At 41.6% G+C, this 25,164-nt stretch overlaps 2 protein-coding genes across 8 annotated transcripts in view; both read right to left on the bottom strand.

Annotated features, from left to right (window-relative positions):
* Positions 1 to 14,366, bottom strand: part of LOC115172303 (cation channel sperm-associated protein subunit beta) — a 46,530-nt gene extending 32,164 nt beyond the window's left edge. For 2 of the 7 annotated variants that reach the window (XM_029729637.1, XM_029729638.1), the window contains exons 1-7: positions 14,191 to 14,366; positions 12,612 to 12,678; positions 7,381 to 7,529; positions 6,989 to 7,138; positions 6,799 to 6,853; positions 1,745 to 1,864; positions 380 to 532 (exon numbers count right to left, since the gene is read on the bottom strand). In XM_029729637.1, coding sequence (XP_029585497.1) covers positions 380 to 532; positions 1,745 to 1,864; positions 6,799 to 6,853; positions 6,989 to 7,138; positions 7,381 to 7,529; positions 12,612 to 12,678; positions 14,191 to 14,217 — 721 coding nt within the window. In that variant the 5' untranslated portion in view covers positions 14,218 to 14,366. Of the gene's footprint in view, positions 1 to 379; positions 533 to 1,744; positions 1,865 to 6,798; positions 6,854 to 6,988; positions 7,139 to 7,380; positions 7,530 to 12,611; positions 12,679 to 13,835 lie in introns of all 7 variants that reach the window. The other 5 variants (XM_029729639.1, XM_029729640.1, XM_029729641.1 and 2 more) reach the window with 5 other exon arrangements.
* A 718-nt stretch (positions 14,367 to 15,084) lies between these two features.
* On the bottom strand, positions 15,085 to 23,950 carry LOC115172304 (eukaryotic translation initiation factor 2 subunit 1). The gene is made up of 8 exons (XM_029729645.1): positions 23,799 to 23,950; positions 23,073 to 23,314; positions 22,785 to 22,864; positions 21,634 to 21,785; positions 21,238 to 21,344; positions 20,240 to 20,337; positions 16,421 to 16,564; positions 15,085 to 16,145 (listed from the first exon to the last, which is right to left on the bottom strand). The coding sequence occupies exons 2-8, from the start codon at positions 23,311 to 23,313 to the stop codon at positions 16,020 to 16,022; spliced, it is 948 nt and encodes a 315-aa protein (XP_029585505.1). The 5' UTR covers position 23,314; positions 23,799 to 23,950; the 3' UTR covers positions 15,085 to 16,019.
* Positions 23,951 to 25,164: the final 1,214 nt, after the last annotated feature.

Below are 25,164 nucleotides of genomic sequence, written 5' to 3'. Positions count from 1 at the left end.
GACTTCAGTTACCTTGAGTGGCCTTCGCAGTCCCCAGACCTCAACTGAATAGAGCATCTTTGGGATGAGATGGAACAGCAGCATGAATGTACCGCCGTCCAATCTGCAGCAACTATGTGATGCCATCGTGTCAGGCTGGACCAACATCCCTGTGGAACGTTTCTGACGCCTTGTAGAATGCCTGAAGAATTCAGGCTGTTCTGAAGGCAAAGGTGGGTCCGAATCGGTACTAGGGTGTACCTAATAAACTGCCACGTGAGTGTATACACAGGGCATATCAATGGCCTTTTTGTCTGCAGTTACAGTTACCTATAGTTAAAGTATGTTCTGTTTGTCATAACATGTTTGTGTGTGTGTGTATACAGTACGTCTTCCTCACCTGTGTGTCCTCCTGGAGCGAAGACAGGTGCCAGCACGGCCACATCACCGGCACAGGGACTCTGGCTGACCTGTAGTTTCAGGACCCGGTGGAGATGTGGTTCAATGATACGAGACGACAACTCCTCCCCTATCGTCCACTGCAGGATGGGCTCTAAGAGAGAGATGCCACGGCCAATGCAATTCTGACAAACTTATTGAAATTCACACTCATACTGCTAAGATACAACCTTAAAAGGGCAATCATTAGCTGAAACAATAAAAAGCTGAGGGATGGGCCTGGAGAAATGTAACCACTCTCAAATTCATAGAGAGCTATGGATACAAGGACTGCCCATCAAAGATATCAACATTGTAGTTTTAAGCATGTTTTAAGGTTATACAGTGTTTTTATTTTTTACAATGTTTAGACATTTGAGTAAAACAAGCTTATAATTTGGGTTCTGATGGGCTTTGACAGTTGAACTAAGCACATGAGGCATTTATAAGTTATATTCTTCAAGAATCAATGGGTATATATATCATTAATTTGTAAGTCTAAAAATGGATGTATCAACTGCAGATTGTACCTTTTTTATTTTTTTACTTTTACCCCCCAATTGGTACAGTCTTGTCCCATCGCTGCAACTCCCCTATGAACTCGGGAGAAGCGATGGTCAAGAGCCATGTGTCCTCCGAAGCACGACCCTGCCAAGCCACACTGCTTCTTGACAAACTGCTCGCTTTACCCGGAAGCTAGCCACACCAATGTGTTGGAGGAAACACCATCAAGGTGGCGACCACCGTCAGCTTGCAGACACCGGGCTCGCCACAAGGAGTCGCTAGAGCGCGAAAGGACAAGGAAATCCCAGCCGGCCAAACCCTCCCCTAACCCACACAAGGCAGGGCCAATTGTGTGCCGCCTCATGCGTCTCCCAGTCAAGGCCAGCTGTGACACAGCCTGGTATTAAACCTGGGTCTGTAGTGATGCCTCATGCACTGCCATGCAGTGCCTTAGACGGCTGCGCCACTTGGGAGGCCCCAGAATGCTCCTTTAATGTAAGTCTAACTGACTTACTAACTGGATAAAAGCGTCTGCTGAATATAATATAATATAACATAATGTAAAATGTTAATAGGGGATAGATAGATAATATAGGAAATACTATCAACGCCTTTAACCATATTATCATTGTGGAAAACCCCATCTCCTCTCAGCTATCCGGCGTTATAATCATAAAGAAAAGATTGCCACCTAGAGGTAAACCGGCACCGCAATTAATCAGAGTACACTATTTTCTTTAGTCATTGGCAAAAATATTCAAATTCAAAACACCCAGTGCTTTGTCACAGAATCACAATAGGCCCTTCCGTCCCCTAGTCCAACCTCTGGCCACGTCCAGTAGTGTTCCCTTCAGTGTGTCCAGGATGGATCCCTTGCTGCTGAACATAGAGAAGCCATGGAACATACTGAACTCCACATACCACTCATCCACAGGTGCTGCCACTAGGGGAATGAAGGGGGGGAGAGGAGAGACAAAGAAAGAGGGCAGAGAGGGAGAGGATAGAGGTTTAGATAGGCCAATAAAGCCTGTGATGGGCTGCTGCAAGTAGATATTGTAGTAGTACTTCAATATTTCAAGTAGCCTTGGTCTTCAAGTAATAGCTGGGTACCAGTCTTTTTAACTAATATTCCACTCCTTGCCACTCCTGTCATTTTCCAAAGAGACTTTTCATATTTGAAGATTGAAGAAAGGCCATTCTATGATTAATGAGCTTGAGATCACCTATCAGAATCCAAGATGGCGTAGCAGTCGGAGGTGTGTTTGTCTTGTACCGTGTAAATAGTCTTTGTTTTTTTCGTATACATTTCGTATATATTTTAATTTCACTTTCCATCTAGGAACTGAATATACTTTCCTGCAACCCGCCTCACCCAATGTGGTACGGATCTGCTATTTTTTATACTTTAGAACCTGAACCCCAATCAGAAGCTAGCCAGATAACTAGCAACTAGCTAGTAGTCAGTTAGCCACTGCTGCGGTCTTCGCCCTTAACTCGGACACCAGCCAGCTTCAGCTCGGGCCATTACCTGTCAGTCTGCAAGCGCGATATCAGCCCAGAGCATATAGGACTGCTTTTACTCTACCACATCACCGGATTCCTGATGCAAGCTCTGGACCATTACACCGGATCATCGCAGCTAGCTAGCTGCAACCGAGTGGCTACTACTGGCTAACACCTCTGTCCTGAAGCAAGCACCAGTTAGCCTTGAGCTAGCCTCGAGCTAGGCCCATCTCCCGGCTAGCCGAAGAGGTCTACCAGCGAATTCTTGGGCTACAATACCTCCTTTGTCAATTGGACTGGACCCTTTATTGCCGACACGGAGCCCCGCCGATCCATCACGACTGGTCTGCCGACGTAATCGTCCGTGGTGGTTTCAACAGGCTTTTCCGTTGCGATGTTGCCGAAGACCCATCTGCTAGCCCCGACCCGCTAGCTTTCTGAATCGCCGTGTCTCCAGCTCGCCTAGTGTAGTAGCGACTACCGAACGGCTCCGACTCACCTATTGCTGCTCATTGGACCCTATGATCACTCGGCTACACATGCCTCTCCCTAATGTCAATATGCCTTGTCTACTGCTGTTTCGGTTAGTAATTATTGTTTAATTTCACTGTAGAGCCCCCAGCCCCGCCCTAAATGTCTTAGATAGCTCTTTTGTCCCACTCCCACACACGCGGAGACCTCACCTGGCTTAACTGGTGCCTCCAGAGACACAACCTCTCTCATTGTCACTCAATGCCTAGGTTTACCTCCAGTGTACTCACATCCTACCATACCCTTGTCTGTACATTATGCCCTGAATCTATTCTACCACGGCCAGAAATCTGCTCCTTTTATTCTCTGTTCCCAACGCACCAGACGACCAGTTCTTATAGCCTTTAATTGTACCCTTATCCTACTCCTCCTCTGTTCCTCTGGTGATGGAGAGGTTAACCCAGGCCCTGTAGCCCCCAGCACCACACCTATTGCCCAGGCACTCTCATTTGTTGACTTCTGTAACCGTAAAAGCCTTGGTTTCATGCATGTTAACATCAGAAGCCTCCACCCTAAGTTTGTTTTATTCACTGCATTAGCACACTCCGCCAACCATGATGTCCTAGCCGTGTCTGAATCCTGGCTTAGGAAGGCCAACAAAAATTCAGAAATATCCATCCCCAACTACAACATTTTCCGACAAGATAGAACTGCCAAAGGGGGCGGAGTTGCAATCTACTGCAGAGATAGCCTGCAGAGTTCTGTCATACTATCCAGGTCTATGCCCAAACAATTCAAGCTTCTACCTTTAAAAATCCACCTTTCCAGAAATAAATCTCTCGCTGTTGCCGCTTGTTATAGACCACCTTCAGCCCCCATCTGTGCCCTGGACACCATATGTGAATTGATTGCCCCCCATCTATCTTCAGAGTTCGTATTGTTAGGTGACCTAAACTGGGATATGCTTAACACCCCGGCCGTCCTACAATCTAAACTAGATGCCCTCAATCTCACACAAATTATCAAGGAACCTACCAGGAACCCTAGATCCGTAACCATAGGCACCCTCATAGATATCATCCTGACCAATTTGACCTCTAAATACACCTCTGCTGTCTTCAACCAGGATCTCTGCCATCACTGCCTCATTGCCTGCGTCCGTAATGGGTCCAAGGTCAAATGATCACCCCTCATCACTGTCAAACGCAACTTTTCAGGGAAGTCAGGAACCAATATACACATATACACAACCAATATAAGGCTAGCTTTTTCAAACAGAAATGTTCATCCTGTAGCACTAATTCCAAAAACATTTGGGACACTGTAAAGTCCATGGAGAATAACAGCATCTCCTCCCAGCTGCCCACTGCACTGAGGCTAGGAAACACTGTCACCACCGATAAATCTACGATCATCGATAATAAAGCATTTTTCTACGGCTGGCCATGCTTTCCACCTGGCTAGCCCTACCCCGGCCAACAGCTCTGCACCCCCCGCAGCAACTTGCCGAAGCCCCCCCCCCCCCCGCTTCTCTAACACCCAAATCCAGACAGCTGACGTTCTGAAAGAGCCGCAAAATCTGGAACCCTACAAATCAGCTGGGATAAAATGATCTGCCAAAATTGTTGCAACCCCTATTACTAGCCTGTTCAACCTCTCTTTCGTATCGTCTGAGATCCCCAAAGATTGGAAAGCTGCCGCGGTCATCCCCCTCTTCAAAGGGGGAGACACTCTAGACCCAAACTGTTATAGACCTATATCGATCCTGCCCTGCCTTCCTAAAGTCTTCGAAAGCCAAGTTAACAAACAGATCACCGACAATTTCGAATCCCACCGTACCTTCTCCACTATGCAATCTGGTTTCCGAGCTGGTCATGGGTGCACCTCAGCCATGCTCAAGGACCTAAACGATATCATAACCGCCATCGATAAAAGACAGTACTGTGCAGCCGTCTTCATCGACCTGGCCAAGGCTTTTGACTCTGTCAATCACCGCATTCTTATCGGCAGACTCAATAGCCTTAGTTTCTCAAATGACTGCCTCACCTGGTTCACCAACTACTTCTCAGATAAAGTTCAGTGTGTCAAATCGGTATATATCACTGATGTCGCTCTTGCTGCTGGTGATTCTCTGGTCCACCTCTACGCAAACGACACCATTCTGTATACATCTGGCCCTTCTTTGGACACTGTTAACAAACCTCCAAACGAGCTTCAATGCCATACAACACTCCTTCCGTGGCCTCCAACTGCTCTTAAATGCTAGTAAAACTAAATGCATGCCCTTCAACCGATTGCTGCCCGCATCCGCCCGCCCGACTAGCATCACTACTCTGGATGGTTCTGACTTAGAATATGTGGACAACTACAAATACCTAGGTGTCTGGTTAGACTGTAAACTTTCCTTCCAGACTCACATTAAGCATCTCCAATCCAAAATTAAATCTAGAAATGGCTTCCTATTTCACAACAAAGCCAAATGCTGCTAAACAAACGTACTCATGCTGCCAAACATACCCTCGTAAAACTGACTATCCTACAGATCCTCGACTTTGGCGATGTCATTTACAAAATAGCCTCCAACACTCTACTAAGCAAATTGGATGTAGTCTATCACAGTGCCATCCATTTTGTCACCAAAGCCCCATATACTACCCACCACTGCGACCTGTATGCTCTCGTTGTCTGGCCCTCGCTACATATTCGTCGCCACACCCACTGGCTCCAGGTCATCTATAAGTCTTTGCTAGGTAAAGTCCTGCCTTATCTCAGCTCACTGGTCACCATAGCAACACCCACCGGTAGTACACGCTCCAGCAGGTATATTTCACTGGTCACCCCCAAAGCCAACACCTGCTTTGGCTGCCTTTCCTTCCAGTTCTCTGCTGCCAATGACTGGAACGAATTTCAAAAATCACTGAAGCTGGAGACTTATATCTCCCTCTCTAAGCATCAGCTGTCAGAGCAGCTTACCGATCACTGTACCTGTACACAGCCAATCTGTAAATCGCACACCCAACTACCTCATCCCCATATTGTTATTTATTTTGCTCTTTTGCAAAATAAATAACAATATCTCCCTCTATTTGCACATCTATCACTTCAGTGTTAATGCTAAATTGTAATTATTTTGCCTCTATGGCCTATTTATTGCCTTACCTCTCTAATCTTACTACATTTGCACACACTGTACATAGATTTTTCTATTGTGTTATTGACTGAACGTTTGTTAAACCTATGTGTAACTCTTGTGTTGTTGTTTTTGACGCACTGATTTGCTTTATCTTGGCCAGGTCGCAGTTGTAAATGAGAACTTGTTCTCAACTGGCCTACCTGGTTAAATAAAGGTGAAATATTTATTTTTTTTAAGATCAGAGGATTTGATCCAGTCATAGCTATCCTCAAATCAAAGGTTATGCAAATATTGGAAATCGTTTTTTTAAAGCACATTTTGGAACTCTTTCACTTTTGGTGTCTGGTTGCTAAGCAAGAGTTTTTGTTGTCCAGATGAAAAGCAGTCTGTCAAAAGTTTCTAGCTCACTTCTAAATTCTAAAACTAAATACATACTGCAATTACAATCACAAAACGTCTTAGCTTTCCTCTAGAAAAGTATAAAAGCTAAATGTTTACTTTTTTGTACTTTGTTGTAATTGTAATTCTATTTGAGGCTCCACATGCTGTCATGGAAAATATGATAACATATATATATATATATATATATATATGTTATTTCCAACAACCAATGAGCAACTCAGCTGGAAATCCAGCTGCATATTAACCGTTGAGATTGCCCAAAGGTCAGTCTCTTAGGTGAATGACAGGAGTGGCACGGAGTGGAATGTTAGCTAAAAAGACTGGTACCCATGCTAATAGATCGGCTCATTAATGAGAAATAATGACACCTGTGTTGATAGTAATGTTGTATCTGGGGACGTTCACTCTCCAGGTGGATGCATTCTAACAAGCAGAGGGAAAGCACACAATACACATAAGAGAAACAGATAGAAGTAGAAAGTCATTGAATTCAAGTAATTACTGAGACCATTGATTTTGTTGTATGTACCCTTTAATCCTAATCTTAGCCCATCTCACCAAAATTAATTTAAAGGGGAAGGTGGCTGAGTTAGTGCTGTTATAGATGGCCATGGTGGGCAGGAGACCAGATGATGTGTAGAGCTTCAGTTGGTTCTGATACTGTCTAGCTGAGCCACCTGGTTTCTTCCGTAGCATGCAATCCACCACCTGGAATGAATGAGATAGAACGGCAATCACAAGGACGGACAAATTACAATGGTTCGTTTTTCCTCTTGAAAAGTTACTTTGTATGTTTTCCATTGAACATGGTTTTTAATCTAGAATGAGGCTTTATCTGGGTCACGGAAACTGGCCCTAAAATGATTCATCATTATTCTGGGACCCAGCATTTGTACCAGGCAACACAAGGGGGCGCCAGATGTTTGATGAGAGCTACTGGAGCAACATACCAGATTGTCCAGGCCGAGGTACAGTCGAACCCTTTTGCTATCCATATTTCCTGACACACACTGAAATAGTTTCTGTTGCTCTGGGTCATCTGGTTCATCTGTGTCATTTGGTTCATCTGTGTCATTTGGTTCATCTCGGTCATCTGGGTCTTAGTACATCAACGTCATGTAAAGAATATAAATCAAAAGAAGTCTGCCAGCTAGTAAAACAGTAATCCGTTCACATCCAAAGCAAATAACAGCCCTATGCATCATCAAAATGGGTGGAATTAAATGGTGCCTATCTTTTCCATTCATTTGGGATTGATGCATATGTACACGCCACTACATATTTATTTGGACAGTGAAGCGAAAACGTTTCATTTGTCTCTATACTCCAGCATTTTGGATTTAAGTTGTTTTAAAACAATATGAGGTGACAATACAGAATGTCACCTTTTATTTGAGGTTATTTTCATACAAATCTTTTACCGTTTAGAAATGACTACATCAAGTTTGTGGACTACAAACTCGTTGGATGCATTTGCAGTTTGTTTTGGTTGTCTTTCAGATTATGTTGTGCCCAATAGAAATGAATGGTAAACAATTTATTGTGCCTTTTATTGTAAATAAGAAAACAATATGTTTCTGAATAATTCTAAATTAATGTGGATGCTATCTTGATTACGGATAACCATTAATGAATCATGAACAATGATGAATGATAAAGTCCTATGGGCAGATTCTGTGTGCAGAAAGATTATCCAAGACATGCTAACCCCTCACCATTAGCAAAAATAGGGGAGGGTAGCATTTTTGTGTGAGGGGGGTAAGATATTTATGCCTCTTTCTCACTCATCATTATTCATAATTCATTCATGATTATCCACAATAATCCGTAACCTAATGTAGCAGGCGTAAAGACGCCTGAGCGTAGTCCCCACATCCATTTTTCAGGGGAAACAGAAGTTAGGTTGAAAATACTGAACCTCTGAAAAAAAGGAAACATCCTCTTTCTTTCTGCCGACCCTACGGAGAGTGAATAACATTCCGTAATCATGACGAGGGTATGAAGTTGATTTTGAGTCCAACCCACAGAAATACCTCCAAATGGTACCACCTCCCAAGGCCAAACATGGAAGAGATACATTCTAGAGCAGTGAGAGAATGCTCTATAGCCTACTTTGTCATTTATTTATTTTTTTACATGATTTTGATATTTTATCAACAATACAAAACATACAAATGACATCATCATACAAACATCAACTACATCACTGCCCATACCCACTAACCCTCACCCCTATCTCCAGCGCTCGTATCCCTTTCTGCCACATGGCGTCAAACTGCACGATGTTGTTTCTCTCCGTCGCCCACTCACTTTACATTTTTAGATAGTAAAGCATTTGACCTTTCCATTGCGTGAACAACGGAGGATTGGTTGATTTCCAGTTTTTAAGGATACGTTTTTTTATTGAACCTTTATTTAACTAGGCAAATCAGCTGCAAATGATTGATAAGAAATGTATTGTCCAACCCATTGGGTATCTCACTGCACCCTCATATGCCATGTCTTGAAATATATAGACAGACAAATTAAAAGTAAATTTACATTGTAATACTTCTGACAGCCATCTTTCCAACTCCACCCATAACATTTGGGCTTTATAACATTCCCAGAAGGCATTAATTGTGTGCAAAGCTGTCAGAGTGAGCAAAGGACATTTGGCTACTTTGAAGAATCTCAAATATAAAATATATTTTGATTTGTTTAACACTTTTTTGGTTACTACATGATTCCGTGTGTGTTATTTCATAGTTTATGTCTTCACTATTATTCTACAATGTAGAAAATAGTAAAAATAATGAAAAACCCTGGAATGAGTAGGTGTGTCCAAACTTTTGACTGGTACTGTATGTTGTGCAGAAAAAAAGTAAATTATGAATTATTTTGTCTTAGTTAAGAGCAAATCGGTATTACTGAAAATAAATACAAAAACGTTGGGAGCCATGCCAATCTGAAGAGGTTAATTCTACCTGTAAGATTTATGGGAAGATTATTCTATTTAATTAAATCTGCTTTCATATTGTTAAGTAACGGAATAAAGTTATCTTTACAGTGGATGCGGAAAGTATTCAGACCACTTCACATTTTGTAAGTTACAGCCTTATTCTAAAATGGATAAAATAGTTTTTTTCCCTCATCAATCTACACACAATACCCCATAATGACAAAGCAAAAACAGGTATCGCAAATAAAAAATTCAAACTTGGGGTGAGTGGGCCTTCCAAGAGACTGAAATGGGATGGGTGGAGGACTCAAGCACACCTCAGAGAAGTGTCTGATGCCCTTCCAATCACCCCATCCCAATCCCCTGGATATAGTCCCTCTCCATTATCACCAATAACCACCATTGAATCACAGTACACACAATAATTTGACTTCCTTTCCTATCTGTCCAGAACTCTTATTAATTTTACAATGGATTTACAAGTGATGGACTGTCATTTCTCTTTGCTTATTTGAGCTGTTCTTGCCATAATATAGACTTGGTCTTTTACCAAACAGGGCTATCTTCTGTATAACCCCTACCTTGTCACAACACAACTGATTGGCTCAAACGCATTAAGGAAAGAAATTCCACAAATGAACTTTCAAGAAGGCACACCTGTTAATTGAAATGCATTCCAGGTGACTACCTCATGAAGCTGGTTGAGCGATAGCTTTGAACACTCTTGGCAGTCATCAAGGCAAATGGGTGCTATTTGAAGAATCTCAAATATAAAATATATTTTGATTTGTTTAACACTTTTTGGTTACTACATGATTCCATGTGTCATTTCATAGTTTTGATGTCTTCCCTATTATTCTAAAACTTTAGACTGGTAGTGTACATACTATATTACCTCTTTTATATTGTATTTTCAGTGTCCATGTATCTAATTGGCATCGGCTAATTCTATCATTACTTCCTAGAGGGGAACAGTTACTTGGGGACAATAGAGTGTAGATTGTGTTGGGGGTAGGAATATTGTCTCAACTTACTATAAGATGGTCTTGGGCATCACTGTATGTAGCCTAGTTTTCTTATCTGTTTTTTCCCGCTTCTGCTTCTCCTCAAGGCAATGGGCTCTCTTTCAACTGGAAAGGTTTCCTGCAGCCTGATCAGGGCTTCATTGGCACTTGTGAACTCCATTCTCTGTGTTTCCTTCCACACTCACAGTACTGCCGGGAACTGGAGTTGAGACTTGATCCCTTTTCCCCCCAGTGACTTTCTGATCGGAATGAATTGCTTACGTTTTTTTTGCAACCTAGCAGACAGGTCCTGGACGAATCGAATGGACTGGCCATGGATCTTGATCTTTTTTCCCCCGTGCCCCCAGAATGTTGACTTTGGTCTGATAGTTCCACAGCTTAAAGATTACCATGTGAGGGTATTTAACGTTCAATTGCTTCGCACTGATCCGATGGCATTGCTCCAGATCCTCCGTTGATACATCCACGCCAAGCTCCTATCAGAAATATCTCATTTACATAAGTATTCACACCCGAGTCAATACTTTGTAGAAGCACCTTTGGCAGCGATTACAGCTTTCAGTAGTCTTTGTGGCGTTTTGCCTGAATCTCATACAAGCCGCAGCGTACTTGTTGGACCCCAAATATGCTGGCAAAGGCATCCTGTCTGGTGCAGAGAGCAACAAGGCCTATGGTGTCATCACTACCGTGTCTCGCCACCTTGGCCTGGATGAGGGCAAAGTTCTTGGCAGTCTGGCGAAGTACACTTCCAAGCAAGGGCTTTGGGATGGAGATACAATATGGCAGTCGTGCCAACATATACATTGTATTCATTCAAAGACTGAAAGAAAAAAATGGAGTAGTCTCGTGAACGCGCATCTCAGTGTCCCCAGGCTGACCACTTACAAATTCTGCTGCTGTTTTTTGCCCTGAGACAGCAGACACCCCATTCCACTTTCTGGCGGCTTTAGAGAGCCAATGAAGCCTTAGAAAATGTCACGTTACAGCACAGATGCTGTATTTTCGATGGAGATGCAACAGAAGGACAACAAATTGTCAGACAGGGCACTTCCTGTATGGAATCTTCTCAGGTTTTGGCCTGCCATATGAGTTCTGTTATACTCACAGACACCATTCAAACAGTTTTAGAAACTTTAGAGTGTTTTCTATCCAAATCTACTAATTATATGCATATTCTCGTCTCTGGGCAAGAGTAGTAACCAGTTTAAATCGGGTAAGTTTTTTATCCGGCCGTGCAAATACTGCCCCCTAGTCCCAACAGGTTTTAAGAGTGTGTTCCTAATCTCAGCTCGTTACCTGTATAAAAGACACCTGGGAGCCAGAAATCTTTCTGATTGAGAGGGGGTCAAATAATTATTTCCCTCATTAAAATCCAAATCAATTTATAACATTTTTGACATGCGCTTTTCTGGATTTTTGTTGTTGTTATTCTGTCTCTCACTGTTCAAATAAACCTACCATTAAAATTATAGACATCATTTCTTTGTCAGTGGTACAAAATCAGCAGGAGATCAAATACTTTTTCCCCCTCACTGTAAATTGCAAAAATTACAAGTTAATTAGTGGGTGATGATGATTTCAGAACCAAAGGGGGGGGACAAAAAAAACAGGCTACATTGCCCCCCTCACCCTAATTTGATAGTAGTAGTGGGGTGGTAGATGCCTAGTCTCCCTTATGGTTCTGCACAGGTGCCTACATAGTACATACACCATAGACATACATAATTTACACACAGACACACAGAAGCCAGCTCAGAGGCCCAACTTATAGAAAATGAATGTGTTTATGCAACAAATGTTGTGCAACGTATCGCATCAATTCGTTCTCTAATCAAACCAAATTGTTTCAAACAAACCTATCATTGCTGTATTGTATCAGAGCACATCCCTATGGGACCAAATACATAAAATGCTTTCATTTCTAAAGGGTAAAACATACGTATGAAAAAAATTAAAAAGGTGACATTATTTACTGTCTCCTCATATGGAACATGTGATCTCGAATCCAAAATGCTGGAGTATACTATAGAGCAAAATTAAACATTTTAGCCTCACTGTCCAAATAAATTCTTAGCACACACCATGCCTGGTAAGACATGGACTTATCCCCTCATTATACTTATTTTGAGGGCTGAGGACATCTGACAAACTTATTTTGGAGTAGATTGTCCGTTTAAAACTAGCTACTTTCTTTGACACAATTTAATCATCTTACCTGATATGGTGGTTCCAAACTGCACCCTGACTAACAAAATGGTTATGATGAATATAATCTGGGTCACCTACACAAAAGATTAGGAAATGTCATTTGTGTCATTCATTATTAGTTAGCTACAGAACAAAATGTGCTTTCACATGCCAAAATCTAGGTTTTAGGACACATTGGGAGTCTGTACCTATACAGAGGGCTTCCTTTAGCCAGTAATAACAGCCTTTCTTCTGATAAAAAAATTGAAAAGCCAATAAATAAGATTGGCACCATACAATTGTCGAAAAGAAAAATCCCATTTCAAAATTTGCCTACTGGCTTTTTAGCCTATTCATTGATGGATTCACCATTCTGTGTACATACAATTGACTGATCATGCTTAATTTGCATAATTTTGTGTAATTAAAATGGTGCTTGTGTACACTATATTCCTTATGTATCTTTTTTATCACACATACAGCATATGGATACAGAGCCATTGAGTGGAAAATATGTCAGACTGTGCAAGAGCTACTGCTGCAGCATCTTGCTGTCCTTTCAAGACAACTGGGAACTCCGAAAAATATGAGGTCATTTCATGACGTCAGTGATCTTCAGGCCCAAGTTCCCGAGTTGGATGACCGTTCAAAAAAAATAAATCCCAGGCAGGCTTCATCAACGCGTCAAACATCACTTCGCAACGAGCTGGAGGCTCTTTTTTTCAAAACATGTATTTTGAACATGTATCATGTATTTTGAAAACATACTTAACTGTTTAAAACCTGAACGTTTTAATAGATATTACGAAGCATGTCTTACCCTGCTTCAAATTAGCCTATTAGATCTCCTCTTTCTACATTTCTAACGGATATTTTCATCTGTCACATGAAACCGCTTGAATGTGCAGTGCCCTCTCAACAATGGTGTTTTCCCCGCCAATTGCATTATGGAACCAACATTCCCGCGTAGCCTACTGCGCTTATAATCATAAGAAATAATAGTTGATCAACTTTAAGCTAAATGTTCTGATCGGTTGCATCTGACTCATTGCTTTTGAACGTTTTTGTTTTATGTAGCGTAGGGCAAGGCCTACTGGTTGTATGAATTTGGGATCTATTTTCCCACAAATGTCTAGACTCTGGAATAGACTGTCTTTCTCGTCAAGCTGACCAATAGAATAGGTAGCCTAAACTTTTCTACTATAGTAGATTCACATAGGATAGTGATTTTGCTGTTCATTAACTTACTCACCTTGTTGGCTGAGGAAAAGTAAATGTCGACAGTTATTCCAACATGTTCAAAGTGCACATCAGAATTTGGTAAGAAGGACCGCACGTCGTTACATTCTGTACATGCATGTTCTGTTAATGAATTAACATGATATTCCAAATGTGATTTCTGTCATTCTGAGAACTGTGGGCCGATGTGGACGCCCTAATCAGGTTATGAACCTGATGCATATGGGTCCGGTAAATTAAAATGTTGCCGGTCAAATGTCATGCGCCACATTTTCCTAACATAAATCCTGCTACACAGACTCGCGATGTTGTGTCCCAAACTAAGCTAGCCAAAATCAAACCGCTATGCAAGCTAGCACGATATTTACCTTGATTGAAGGTCGATTAATCTCCATAGTTTGTCGCCCTACAGAGCTATCAATTTTGCAGAGTCGTTGCTACTGTAATTTATGTTTAGTTTCAGTCAACTAGCTAAACATTTACAACTTTTTGTATATATATATTTTGCTACACTTTCAGATGATGGACTAGTAAGCATTCAAGGTTGTTACTAAATACCAACCGCTAACACTGAATTCTGGGATTTGTAGTGCAGACAAACTACAACCAGAGATATTAACAAAAATAGAATGAGCCAGATGATTCACCGGCCGTTTCTACAGAAAGCTCAGGGGCCGGCAGTGCTAATTTACTCATCGATGAAACATTTGATCTCAATACAGTTTTCTGTTCCCAAAACTAGAATATGTTACGAACAGAGTAGATTAAGTTATGTAGCCTTTATCTTTTACCAAACTTTCAAAAAAGTGCGTTGTTCAGATGCGCATTTCAGAGTAGGCGTTCCATAACGGAAAAACGCAAATATATGCAAGAACGCGCCAATAGGATCTCACTATCTCGTGCTTGTCCTGCCGACTTTGATTAATTTGCTTATTTTGTGAATGGGTGGAAGAAGGCAGCCTAGCTGTTAGTGTTGGACTAGTAACCCAGCCGACAAGGTTGATGTGCCCTTGAACAAGGCACTTAACCTTAATTTGCTCCAGGGGTGCTCTACTGCTATGGCAGACCCTATAAAGCAACACATTTCACTGTACATATCCTGTGTATGTGACAATAAAACATCTTATTTAAAATCTTTGATAAAGGCTAGAGTACCTACATGGACCTTTCTGTAACAGTTACTGCTATAAGTGCGTCCCACATTTAATTGAAGTGCATGCTTCACTTTCAATCACTTCTAACCTGTCAAGACAACACAAATGTACTTTTTTATTTGTTTAATTTAATGTTAAGAATGTAGTCCTGTCAAAATAGAAATACATCCAGAATGCACCCTAAGTTATAAAGATCTGTTTGAGTTGGTTAGGTAAGCACTATACTCTCTTCCTTCCGACATTTCACTTGAACCATATTGAGCAGGAAAACGACAAGAAAGCTATTGTTCTTTCACGGAGTTGGGGAGAAAGTCAAGGCCACTTTCAAAAGTACTCATTCCTAAAATATTTCCTTGCTATATATAAAACACTCAAGTATTATTATATTCTCAGAATCCATCTAAACCCCTACTCACTCTAGTCTGGTCCTATACTGTATGTGTCACAAGAGTTGGTTACAGAACATTCAGCACAGGACCAGGCTACCACCCCACCAACCCAAGCCTTGTCCCATTTTGTATTATATGTGCTGTAGCCAACTCTTCCACACAGAGAGGAGTTGGCTACAGCACAAATAGGCTAATCCTACCCCAACCCACCCGTTCTGACGCAATTCAAACAGCTAGGGTTCAGTGATCACATTCATTTGTTATTGTGTCCATTGGTATAATCACAGAGGCCTTTCCCAGCCCTGTGTTTGGCAGTATGACAGTCAGTGGCTGTAGCCGTCTATCGGTCTCCCTGAGAGGGTCCCTGCTACTGATCCAAAGGGTTCAGGTGGCGAGACGTTCTAGAATGCTTGATTTGATATGAAGTTCGTCTCATCAGACAGGGCCTGTATTCATGAAATATCTCAAAATAGGAGTTCTGATCTAGGATAAGTTAAGCCTTTTAGACCATTATGCATAAGATTACATATGGGGGGGGTGGACTGATCCTAGACCAGCACTCCTACTCTGCGATGCTTTATGAATACATGCTCTGGACTGCATATGTATAATATGTGTCGTCGTCATATCCAATCCCTCAGTTCTTCATCGAGTTTAGTCCTCTGCCTTGGCCTCCATCTCTCCATCCTCGTCATCTCCGTCCACCTCAGCGTTCTCCCTCTCCAGTTGCTCCAGCTGGCGGGCCAGCTCTGTCTCATCTATGTCTGTCACAACCTTCGCCTGGAGGGGAGGAAAAGATATAAGAAGACATTAACAAATGGACATTGAAAGCGCAATGTCCTGAACATCGTTGCTGTTTTAATGTCAGAAATCTCTGGCGAGTAAGACTTCCAAAGTATGTATCACATATGGCAGGGGTTTCAAAAAAAACGTTTACATGAAACTTCCACCACCCCACCTTGGTCTTTCCATTGTCCCCCTCTCCCTATAGTGTATTAAAAGACAGCAAACATATGATTTTATGTAAATTGGGAAAATAAGGTTATTGTACTGACCTCCATCTGGATGTTAAAGACTCCTCGCTTCTCCTCGATCTTCTCTTTGATGGCAGCCATGGCCTGGTTGAGGACAGAGAGACCCTCTGTGCGCTCCAGTGTGGTGGTGGTCATGACGTAGCGCGGCGGCGCAATCAGATTAATCTGTCAGAGACCCGAAGAGACACTATGTTGTGATACATAGAGGCTTTTCCCAGACACAGATGTTGGACTAAAAGTCACTTTGCTTTTGTCTTTTTTAGTAAAAATATTTATGTATATACACAGTACCAATCAAGAGTTGACACACCTACTCATTCAAGGGTTTTTCTTTATTTTTACCATTTCTATATTGTAGAATAATAGTGAAGACATAAAAACTAGGAAATAACCAATATGGAATCATCTAACCAAAAAATATCAAATATATGTAATATTTGAGACTCTTCAAAGTAGCCATCCTTTGCCTTGATGACAGCTTTGCACACCATTGGCATTCTATCAACCAGCATCATGAAGTAGTCACCAGGGAATGAATTTCAATTAATAGGTGTGCCTTGTTAAAAGTTAATTTGTGAAATTTCTTTCCTTCTTAATGTGTTGTGACAAGGTGGGGGTGGTATACAGAAGACAGCACTATTTGGTAAAAAACCAAGTCCATATTATTGCAAGAACAGCTCAAATAAGCAGTCACAAAAACCATCAAGTGCTATGAAACTCGCTCTCATGAGGACCGCCACAGGAAAGTAAGTCCCAGAGTTACCTCTGCTGCAGAGGACAAGTTCATTAGTTACCAGCCTCAGAAATTGCAGCACAAATAAATGCTTCACAGAGTTCAAGTAACAGACATACCAACATCAATTGTTCAGAGGAGACTGTGTGAATCAGGCCTTCATGGTCGAATTGCTGCAAAGAATCCACTACTAAAGGACACCAATAAAAAGAAGAGACTTGCTTGGGCCAAGAAACACAAGCAATGGACATTAGACCGGTGGAAATCTGTGCTTTGGTCTGATGAGTCCAAATTCGAGATTTTTGGTTCCAACCAGTGTCTTTGTAAGACGCAGAGTAGGTGAACGGATGATCTCCACACGTGAAGCATGGAGGAGTACAGGATCTGAATACTTATGTAAATGTGATATTTTCCTTTTTTTTTTTTATATACATTTGCTAAAATGTCTAAAAACCGGTTTTTGCTTTGTCATTATGGGGTATTGTGTGTAGATTAGAAGCCTATCATATGCTTCTAAAGCCATGACATCATTTTCTGGAATTTTCCAAGCTGTTTAAAGGCACAGTCAACTTAGTGTATGTAAACTTCTGACCCACTGGAATTGTGATACAGTGAATTATAAGTGAAATAATCTGTCTGTAAACAATTGTTGGAAAAATTACTTGTGTCATGCACAAAGTAGATGTCCTAACCGACTTCCCAAGACTATAGTTTGTTAACTTGAAATTTGTGGAGTGGTTGAAAAACGAGTTTTAATGACTCCAACCTAAGTATATGTAAACTTCAGACTTCAACTGTGCACACACACACACACACACACACACACACACACGTTCAAAAGTTTGGGGTCACTTAGAAATGTCCTTGTTTTCTATGAAAACATACATGAAATGAGTTGCAAATGAATAGGGAATATAGTCAAGATGTTGACAAGGTTATAAATAATGATTTTTAATTGAAATAATTGTGTCCTTCAAACTTTGCTTTCGTCAAAGAATCCTCCATTTGCAGCAATTACAGCCTTGCAGACCTTTGGCATTCTAGTTGTTAATTTGTTGAGGTAATGTGAAGAGATTTCACCCCATGCTTCCTGAAGCACCTCCCACAAGTTGGATTGGCTTGATGGGCCGTTCTTAGGTACCATATGGTACCACAACAGCTCAATAGGGTTGAGATCCGGTGACTGTGCTGGCCACTCCATTATAGACAGAATACTAGCTGACTGCTTCTTCCCTAAATAGTTCTTGCATAGTTTGGAGCTGTGCTTTGGGTCATTGTCCTATTGTAGGAGGAACTTGGCTCCAATTAAACGCCGTCCACAGGGTATGGCATGGTGTTGCAAAATGGAGCGATAGCCTTCCTTCTTCAAGATCCCTTTTACCCTGTACAAATCTCCCACTTTACCACCACCAAAGCACCCCCAGACCATCACATTGCCTCCACCATGCTTGACAGATGGCGTCAAGCACTCCTCCAGCATCTTTTCATTTTTTCTGCGTCTCACGAATGTTATTCTTTGTGATCCGAACACCTCAAACTTAGATTAGTCTGTCCATAACACTTTTTTCCAATCTTCCTCTGTTCAGTGTCTGTGTTCTTTTGCCCATCTTAATCTTTTCTTTTTACTGGCCAGTCTGAGATATAGCTTTTTCTTTGCAGCTCTGCCTAGAAGGCCAGCATCCTGGAGTCGCCTCTTCACTGTTGACATTGAGACTGGTGTTTTGCGGGTACTATTTATTGAAGCTGCCAGTTGAGGACTTGTGAGGCATCTGTTTCTCAAACTAGACACTTTAATATACTTGTGCTCTTGCTCAGTTGTGCACCTGCTCAGTTGTGCACCGGGGCCTCCCACTCTTTCTATTCTGGTTAGAGCCAGTTTTCGCTGATGGTTGCTGATAATGGACCTCTGTACGCCTATGTAGATATTCCATTCCAAATCAGCAATTTCCAGCTACAATAGTCATTTACAACATTAACAATGTCTACACTGTATTTCTGATCAATTTGATGTTATGTTAATGGACAAAAAATGTGTTTTTCTTTCAAATACAAGAACATTTCTAAGTGACCCCAAACTTTTGAATGGTAGTGTGTGTGTGTGTGTACTTGTTTTCCTCCAGTGTTTGTAAACATTGTAAATGAAAAACAAACACTGTATAGCCTCATAACATGGTCAAAACAATGTGTGTGTCCAAAAACGGATGTAGCACCTACAGATTGCCACTTTTTTAATTCTATCAAAAGTGTGCGAGTTTGAGCATGTGTCCATTAGGCCTATGGATTCTAATGTACTTGTCCTCTTGCTCAGTTGTGCACCGGGGCCTCCTACTCCTCTTTCTATTCTGGTTAGAGACAGTTTGCGCTGTTCTGTGAAGGGAGTAGTACACAGCGTTGTACGAGATCTTCAGTTTCTTGGCAATTTCTCACATGGAATAGCTTTCATTTCTCAGAACAAGAATAGACTGACGAGTTTCAGAAAAAAGATATTTGTTTCTGGCCATTTTGAGCCTGTAATTGAAACCACAAATGCTGATGCTCCAGATACTCAACTAGTCTAAAGAAGGCCAGTTTTATTGCTTCTTTAATCAGAACAACAGTTTTCAGCTGTGCTAACATAAATGCAAAAGGGTTTTCTAATGATCAATTAGCCTTTTAAAATTAATAAACTTGTATTAGCTAACACAACGTGCCATTGGAACACAGGAGTGATGGTTGCTGATAATGGGCCTCTGAACGCCTATGTAGATATTCCATAAAAAATCTGCCATTTTCAGCTACAATAGTCATTTACAACATTAACAATGTCTACACTGTATTTCTGATCAATTTGATATTATTTTAAAAGGACAAAAAAAAAATTGCTTTTCTTTAACAAACAAGGACATTTCTAAGTGACCCCAAACTTTTGAACGGGCGTGTATATAAAACCATTTTTTTTTTAATGAAAGAAATTCTTGGGGGATAAAAGAGGTCCCCAGAAATTCTGGTGGAAAAAATGGGTTCCCTGCTGAAAAAATCTGAATACCAATGGTCTAGGAATATATCATGTTTAATCTGGGTCCGAAAAAACCAGACTATTGAGGGGTGTTTTTTGTTGTTTTATTTACCTTGATTGGCATGGCGTCTGTGGAGCAGCCCAGCCCCGCCCTCAACGCTTCTTTGACAGCATCAATCCCCTCATATCCGTAACAGGCCACCTCAATGTCTGAGGGAGAGATGGGAGTTGGCTTAAGTGGGTTCCCAAAAATATTATTCTAACACACAGTGGCGGTTCTAGCTTGTATGGCTCCCTGGGCAAACCCCCCTTCAGACATTTGGAACAACACAAATAAATTATCAGAATATTTAAAACTATAAGAATATAAAATATACAAAAGTAAGACTCATAAATATCAAAAAGTAGTAATAAAGACAAATAGAAACAAAGTGTATATAAATACAAATAATACAATTATTACACTATTACTACTAACAACAAACCCACAAATAAAACTAAATTGCACAAATCCTATATTACACAAACACACAAATAGAATATCACACTTATAAAGAAGAGAAGCTGATTATTACACTATTGCACAAACAAGAAACACGCAATTAGTTGTGCAATTTAGTTTGTATTAGTACTGTACAAAGTTAGAGGGGCGCTATTTGACAGATTCCCCTGCTTCCCCTATCTCGGGCTTCCAGTGGGGAGACATGAGGTCAACCTACCCCCGCCCCCCTCCCAATCTCGTACTTCTGAGTTGGAGACCTTCCCAGGCAGTAGCCTGCCCAGCTCACAAACTAGAATCAGGGCGCCCAATCCGACAAGGTTAATTGACCCACAGTCCCACACAGTGACATGATATCATTGATGTGACGTGCAAATGAGCGATAGATAACCGATCGCACAAATGTCACCATTCCAAATTATTACTATTTAAAAAATGGTGTGGGAGCCCCGTGCCGCCCTCGGCAAGATGCCACCCTGGGCGGCTGCCCATGTCGCCTCTCCCTAAATCCGCCACTGCTAACACATTAGTATAATGCTATATCAAGATTCACTAAGACACTGCTGTGTATATGATGTACATGCACCCAGTTAAGTGTTAGGTGTACATACCTGCCCTGATTTTGACAGCTTGTGGGGTCAGTCTTCTGTTGATGTTGTCAATGAGGACAGCCTTCTCCTCCTCTGTCAGGTCCAGACAATCTAAAACAGCTGGGTCCCTGTGGGCCAAAACACCAGTCATATTAACACACTCAATCCTGGAAGGTCCAGGGCAATAGCTAAATAATATGTCTATTGATGGAAGAGAAAAGGATTTGCATCTAGTCTCGCTTGGGCCGAATTGTATCTAACCAGGAGACTAATCTATGGAATAATTTTCTTACATTCCTAGTTCCATAAGTCTGTTTGAAATTCTTTGAAACTAAGAATGAAAATAATATTTTTGTGTTTAAGTGTCTAAACAAGAGAATCCCCTCCACCAACCCTGACCAGGTTGTCAGTACTTACGCCACAGCCTGTTTGAAGACATCATAGGCTCCGTATCCAGGCCGCTTGTACTTCTCATCAAACACCCAGGCGGTGCGTGTGAACAGGCTCTCCAGCTGCTCATCTTTGGTGTACTCCAGAACCTCAGCCACATGCCTCAATATGCTGTACACCTGTCATGACAGAAGACACACAAGTCTAGGTTCCCCTCCAGAAATGATACCTGAATATATCACTTGACAACACATCTAAGAGTCCCATAACTTAACATAACCAGCCCTTCTGCATTTTCAGCCCAAGGCAAAAGAGTATATTGTACTAGGGTTGTTCCACCAACTCGGTGACTTTTGAGAAGTGTTAATTGGTATAAAAAAAAATGTTTATTTCACCAAATTTTAACATTGCTATTTATGACAATCAAGAGGTTAAATAAATAAAAATTACTATAGTAAATTTGAGGAAGAATGTACTTACAAGTGTGATATGTGGTTGTCTCACCTAGGTATTTTAAGAAGAATGCACTAACTAAGTTGCTCTGGATAAGAGCATCTGCTAAATTACTCAAATGTAAACGTAAGTGCCAAATAAAGTAACAGGATTGACGATTTAATCTTAAATCACGCATAAATCCCCTTGTGACAGGGGAGCTTGTCGTGTGCAAATGGGAGTGACAATTGAATGAAAGCTTCACAAAAATGTTTATTTTTGTTTGTTAAAACATTTCTAGCCTGTCTATCTACAGGTAATGTGTTATGCTCGACCCACTCAGTTTCCCACCATAAAACACCAAAAAAAATGCCAAAAAGAGTAGAACTAGCTCACCTGCTTTTACACTATGATTTCACTATTAGATGTTCAGTGTATCTTAAAAAAAATATATATTTAAAAAGGAATAGTTTCACCATATTAAATACAGTTCAGTTCACGTAACAGGGTTGACCTTAAATGAGGGACAGACGTAAATGATTCACTAATAAATAATAATCTTCAGAAATGACCATCAAAGCAACCAAATAACTAGGGCTTTACAATGATGGTAAAATCTGGGAGAACGGCTTTGGTTAAGTGGGTTAAAATCTTCCTAGAAGTCAGAGGGTACAAGGAAGGGACATGGAAAAACAAGGAATTTTGGCACTTTAAGTCTTTATAACGCGAGGATTAAGACAACATACCGTTTTGGATTTGGTAAATTTGTCTTCGCACTTGATTGCCTCCTCGGGTGAAACTCTTCTCTTGGACAGATCAATGTAACCTTGAGAGATAGAGAGCAGGGAAATGAACCGTTCAAGTACAGTATATTCCTATCACAATGAGAACAAGACAACTAGCTTGGTCCCAGATTCATTTCTATCTTGCCAAATCCTATGGTTATCTGTGACAAGAGTTGGCAAAGCAGCACAAACAAATATGGGACCAGGCTACAAGTCAACCCATCACATTCACAGCATTTTCCCTCTCACCTTTCTCCTTATCCACTCGGATGACGACCACACACTCGTTGCGTCCGATCCTGATGAGTTTGTTGATGGAGCGGATACGTCTGCGAGACAACTCGCTAAGGAGGATCATGCCTTCAATGTTGTTGTACTCCAGTAGACTTACGTAGGCTCCCATCTCTGCGATGGAGCGCACGTTGACCATCACCACATCTTCCACCTCTGGAAACCTGTGCTGGTAGAATCTACAGCTGAGCGACGGCATCCTGCACTCAAGATGATTTCAAGTATGTGAGTATGCAGCAGAGGATAGTAGACATTGCATTCTCATTCTGCCTGTATGTTATGACACTCTGCTAAGCAGGCGTAATGCTTGCAAATTGTAGATCACTATATATCAAATTATCATGGGCGGAGAACTAACTTAGCAGGTGAACAGATGTATACGTTGTAGGAAGAAAACCTTTGAACTGTATAAGTAGCTAGCTAACGTTAGCTCGCAGTAGCAAACAGCTGCCACAGTGACTGCCAGCTTATTCTGAATGATGGGTTTCTAGCTAACTAGCAAAGCAAATCAACCTTATTTAGCTACAACACATTCACATGTAGCTAGAACACTAGCTGGATAGGATACTAGCCTGAGGGATAGGTTAGCTAATGTTAACTAGTTAACGTAACGCTTTTGAGTCTCATGCATTCATCACCAATCATTCATTCTTTCAGAGCTTCACACTCAAACGTTATACTCGCCTTCTATAGTATATCCACAACTTGAGCTTTAACTATTTCAATATGTCTGTATTATAAGTTATTATATTAAACTGTAGTAATTGAAATGTATCAGTTGAGGGGCTAAAATTCGACTGATTCGTCAACATGCGTGAACGGGGCGACAACTTGAACTGACCCGGAAGCGGAACTGGAAACATGCACACCAAAAAAATACCATCGGTATTTTAGCAAATAGAGTTCCCACTGAAATTAGCAGTTTTCTATTTCTCCACAAGGTGTCGCCCTGTGAGTGTTTTGAAGCAAGTTTAACAAAGATACTGGTAGATACAGAGTACACAAAACATTAAAAACACCTTACTAATATTGAGTTCCAGGACTAAGATTGAATCCTACTACACTGGCTCTGATGCTCGTCAGATGTGGCAGGGCTTGCAAACTATTACGGACCACAAATGGAAACCCCACAGTGAGCTGCCCAGTGACGCAAGCCTACCAGATGAGCAAAATGTCTTTTATGCTCCCTTTGAGGCAAGCAACAATGAAGCATGTATGAGAGCACCAGCTGTTCCGGGCGACTGTGTGATCACGCTCTCCGTAGCCGATGTGAACAAGACCTTTAAACAGGTCAACATTCACAAGGCCGCAGGGCCAGATGGAATACCAGGGCGTGTGCTCAGAGCATGCACGGACCAACTGGCTAGTGTCTTCACTGACATTTTCAACCTCTCCCTGACCGAGTCTGTAATACCTACATGTTTCAAGCAGACCACCATAGTCCCTGTGCCCAAGAAAGCGAAGGTAACCTGCCTAAATGACTACTACGCCAGTAGCCATGAAGTTCTTTGAAAGGCTGGTCATGGCTCACAAACACCATCATCCCGGAAACCCTAGATCCACTCCAATACCGCCCCAACAGATCCACAGATGACGCAATCTCAATTGCACTCCACGCTGCCCTTTCCCTCCTGAACAAAAGGAGCACCTACGTGAGAATGCTGTTAATTGACTACAGCTCAGCATTCAACACCATAGTGCCCACAAAGCTCATCACTAAGCTAAGGATCCTGAGACTACATCCCTCAAACTGGATCCTGGACTTCCTGACGGGCCGCACCCAGGTGGTAAGGGTAGGCAACAACACATCTGCCACGCTGATCCTCAACATGGGGGCGTGCTTTGTCCCCTCCTGTACTCCCTGTTCACTCAAGACTGCGTGGCCAAGCACGAGTCCAACACCATCATTAAGTTTGCTGACGACAACAATGGTAGGCCTGATCACCGACAACGATGAGACGGCCTATAGGGAGGAGGTCAGAGACCTGGCAGTGTGGTGCCAGGACAACAACCTCTCCCTCAACGTGAGCAAGACAAAGGAGCTGATCGT

Source organism: Salmo trutta, chromosome 33 (assembly GCF_901001165.1).
Source record: "Salmo trutta chromosome 33, fSalTru1.1, whole genome shotgun sequence".
NCBI classification, from domain to species: Eukaryota; Metazoa; Chordata; class Actinopteri; order Salmoniformes; family Salmonidae; genus Salmo; species Salmo trutta.
Note: the sequence above shows the minus strand (reverse complement) of the source record. Positions and strands in the feature narration are given on the sequence as shown.